Source organism: Astatotilapia calliptera, chromosome 5 (assembly GCF_900246225.1).
Source record: "Astatotilapia calliptera chromosome 5, fAstCal1.2, whole genome shotgun sequence".
In the NCBI taxonomy this organism is placed as follows: Eukaryota; Metazoa; Chordata; class Actinopteri; order Cichliformes; family Cichlidae; genus Astatotilapia; species Astatotilapia calliptera.
Genome location: NC_039306.1, coordinates 35400210 through 35404423, shown reverse-complemented (window position 1 = coordinate 35404423; position 4214 = coordinate 35400210). Strand labels below are relative to the sequence as shown.

Here is a 4214-nt window from a genome sequence, read left to right as displayed (position 1 = left end):
AGTGTTTCTAAATTTAGTGTTTAAATATTGCTGTTTATTGGTCCCCCTGCAGCTTTAGAGAGTATACGCGTGAGATGATTTTACCAAGCAGGTAAAGAAGTACAAAGAGGCGAAATCATCATCAAATCAAATCATTTCTCGCATTGCACAAGTACAGTTACTGAAATCAACTCTTCCACATAACATTTCTACACATGAGATGTGCTGCAGAACGAGCCACGTCTTTCAACTGAAACGTAGAAATGAACGTTCTCGTGAAACGGCTGGAAATGACAGAAACATTTGCGGCCAGTTTCCGAGCGGTCCTTGTAGTGTTCAGCTGTTGTTTCACACCGGACATATTTTGGAAGCGGCACTGCAACCATGGACGAGGTGTCCCAGCGTGTTTTGGAGTATTTGACAGAAGTCGAAGAGGCAGCTGAAGATGTTCTCACCACTAAACAGCAGGTAAGTAAATACTGAGCTGAGGACGTTCACACGGGAGGATCGTTATGTACGTTATAGAGGTATGCTAACGTAGCCAGTGACGTTAGCTGCTAAGCTAGCTAGCTAAGTTGTCAGCTCATGGATGAGAGAAAAACACATTTTTGTAATATATAATACATATATATGTGTGTGTGTGTGTGTGTGTGTGAGAGAGAGAGGGAGACTTTAATAATATAAAATACTATATAATATAAAAATGTGTGGACATTTTTCACAGATACAGCTTTTTAGTCAAATTATGAAGCTGCTATTTACAATGAAAGATTTTGTATTCTTTGTATTTGTATTATATTTTGAATTCCGTATCAAAGCAAAATAGAAGTACATTCACTGGTGCTCTCATTGTTTTATCCATCTGTGTTTGTTTGTGTGTGTGTGTGTGTGTGTGTGTGTGTGTGTGTGTGTGTGTGTGTGTGTGTGTTACATACTGTAATATGTTGCTAACTAATGCCGTCTGTTGTTCTTCTAGATTGTGGACCTGGACACAAAGAGAAACAGGAACAGGGAGGCACTCAATGCCCTGAAACATGATGTGGCAGATTCAGGTGAGCATCCTCTCCCAGCAGCTGTGCCACTAAAAGAGTCAAACAAGAGAAGCTGTTAAAAACACAAAACCTCACAGTGATAGGAAAGCCAGGTGTAAAGTTTATTCTATGTGTGTTTATGCAATGAATGACATAAAACACTGCTCACATTTGCAGAGAAAGTCAAGGTTTGCTTGGGAAGCATGTTTATCAAATTCCCCAAATCCAAGACAAGAGAAATGATTCAGAAAGGTAAAACATTTCTAAGTCATTGATTCTTACATGTGCAATTTTATTAAGAACACATCACCCTAAACTCTTTTGACCTTTGTTGTGGTGTGTAGACCAGGAGCAGCTGGACAAAGAGATAAATGATCTTCGCAAAGGGCTGAAAGCAAAAGTGAATCGTCTCAATGAGATGCAAGGTAAGTAAGCTATGCTCTTACTATAATACATAATACTTGTTAACAGTTAAACTGTTTAGCTGCAAAATGTTCATCCAGTTATTTCTTTTTAGTACCACTTAGATTTCCAGCCTTTTGTTGCCCCACCTGATTTTTTTAAGATGTGTTGCTGCCATCAATTTCAAAATGAGCTAATATCTTTCATGAAACAGTAAAATGTCTCAGTCTAAACATTTGACTCTGACACTCTGACCAGATGTTTCTAATTTTAATAATATTCCACACACAAAGGAAAGCAGTATTAGTTTGTTTAATTTTCACCTTGAAGGACATCCTGGTAACCCCTCCCCCAATAAACCCCCCAAACTCACGAGTATTATTAGTTAAATGTGAAGAATATATGAAGAAAATCACTTTCATTCTGGTTGTACAGAAAAATAGAGGCCTCAGAAGCTCTTACTAGTCAGTACCCAGGAGGAAACAATCCAGAAAGTCTATTTGAAAGATAGATTTGATCACAAACTGCGATTGGGAAAGAACCAAACATTGCACACGATAAAGTTCAATCGATAAATTAGATTTATGAGGGTCCCTGGATCACAGCCTCATAAAATGCTAAACGGTTTTGGAAGGTGTGCAGTATGTTTGGGATCCTTCACAACCCCTAACAATCAAACCAGATCTGAACACAGAGACACTGTGCTGCATTTAATCCTTACATACTGGTCATATTTTCATACCTAGTCTGGTCTGGTCCAGAATATCTTCATAATGAGCGTCTACACCAAATTTTGAACTACAGATTGTTTTTGGAAGTATAAATAGCTACTAATGTGTTTTAGGAAAATCCATCAACAGAATGACATTTAGGTTTTTCACTGCTGTCAAACATCTAAATGGCTCAGATTTGGGTTAAAGTCATAGGTTTGAAGCAGCCATAAGTCAGTGTAGTAAATAGCAGGATGTGTGGAAAGTCTGAATATATAATGACATTTTTAAGTGTTTTATGTGGAGTCTGCTGTCTGTAAAAAAAATAATTCCATGACATCTGGAATATTCCTGCAGCCTCCATAGCAAAAATGTCTTGTCTGGTCTCCAGTAACTTATTTGTACAGGAAGTGCAGTGTTATCTGATGGAGGTTTCATTGCTTTACATCATTAAACTTGCAGAATTTCTCCCAGTGGTTCTGTTGTTGGAAGCAGGAGAGGAAACTGAGTCCAATCTGCCTTCAGTCAGATACCTTTAGATTAGGAGGAATAAGCATAATGACTCAGTCATTATTCCTGTGGGAAGTCCTTCATATTATTATTGGGAAAAGTCCTCAGTCACAGTGATCTCTATTGTTCTGTTCCTACGACTACATTTATTTTAAGTCAGTCTTAGATGATCTCTTAACCTTTTTTGTGTCTTACTGTTGCAGGAAAACCTGAGCTGAGAGGCTACAGTCTTTCTCCTCTGTCCACTGATGAAATCAGAGCTATTAACAGCCTTTTAAAGAGATGACTGGAATTCAACAAATCACTGCATCTGGGGACAAATGCCACATGCTGACATGTTGACTGCAGCACTCAGTTGTTCAGATGGGAGCACAATGTGCCAGAGCTTCAAGCCAAACCATCATCGACATGAGAACTGATCGCATTTTAAATGTGGGAGTAGCTAATGTGGAAACCAATACAACTCCCATTCTGTCTAATGGCTAGCAAGAGCTAACCTCACTGATTGAAAAGAGAATTTCAGTTGTATTGAAGTTTTTATCTGTGACCTCGGTTAACACTTTCCAGATGAATTTATGGTTTCAGTTTTTAGTTTTAACCTTTTTCTTTTCAACTATAACATGATTTTTTTTGTAAATTGAGTGAAGAGAACAGTTTACCCTTTATTGTTTGATCGCTCAGTTCGAGGAGTCGCAACAAGCATTTGAGAACTAGTAGTTGATGTCACCACAGACAACTTTTATATACAGTATTTGGCTGTGATGTATATAATCCATCCTTCGAGCTAATAAAAGCTGGTAACATACACCCAGGCTTTGTGTTATTCCCCTTATTGCATAAATAATTCAGTATCAGCTTAAGAATTCACTTGCTATCATGGACAATGAAAGGATTTCATCTGGGTCTTCCCAAGTCCACTTCACTATAACACTTAATGTCTAAACACAAGCAGAAAGCACCAGATCTGAAATCTTAGCTCAGGTCTCCAGCGTGTCCTCCAGCTCAGGACTTATGAAGATCTCTTTCTTATGCATTTTCAGGGTAGTTTAGTTTAAATGATTGTGGTCAAAGTCAACAGCTTAATGGAATAACAAATTCAGAGTAATAGGCTCATGTTGACACATCGAGAAGCATTCAGCAGTTTCTTTTTTGGGGGGTAATAGTTCATAATACAGCCTGGGACAAAAGGGCATTTGAAATTACAGTGTAATTATATCTACCCTAAAATACTAGGCACATTAAAATAAGGGGGTAACAAGTCAGGGTTTTTTTTTTTAAAGGAAATACAGAAATTACTATAAATTAGAGTACTGTATCCGGTCTTTAAATGATGACGTGATGAACCCTGCTTCTGGGCCATAACGACTCTGCTTTTGTTAAGGTTGTCACTGTCGGCCTCTCGGTTTTTATTACCGCTAACCATTTTAAAGCTCAGTTTTTAAAACCTTATAATGTAACTACAGCCCAGTCCGTGCAACAGTACATTAATGACTAACCTCGTATTGTGGATGGATTATCTCAGTTGTTCTCCTGACTGAAGTTTGGTCCGTTTACAGCTTCCTGCCATGCGATTGCATTTGTC

General features: G+C 38.2%; 1 protein-coding gene across 1 annotated transcript; it reads left to right on the top strand.

Moving 5' to 3' along the window:
- The first annotated feature begins 237 nt into the window (after nucleotides 1-237).
- pdrg1 (p53 and DNA-damage regulated 1) lies at nucleotides 238-3445 on the top strand. Its single transcript, XM_026166457.1, has 5 exons — nucleotides 238-447; nucleotides 956-1031; nucleotides 1188-1262; nucleotides 1355-1435; nucleotides 2836-3445. The coding sequence occupies exons 1-5, from the start codon at nucleotides 364-366 to the stop codon at nucleotides 2916-2918; spliced, it is 399 nt and encodes a 132-aa protein (XP_026022242.1). The 5' UTR covers nucleotides 238-363; the 3' UTR covers nucleotides 2919-3445.
- Nucleotides 3446-4214: the final 769 nt, after the last annotated feature.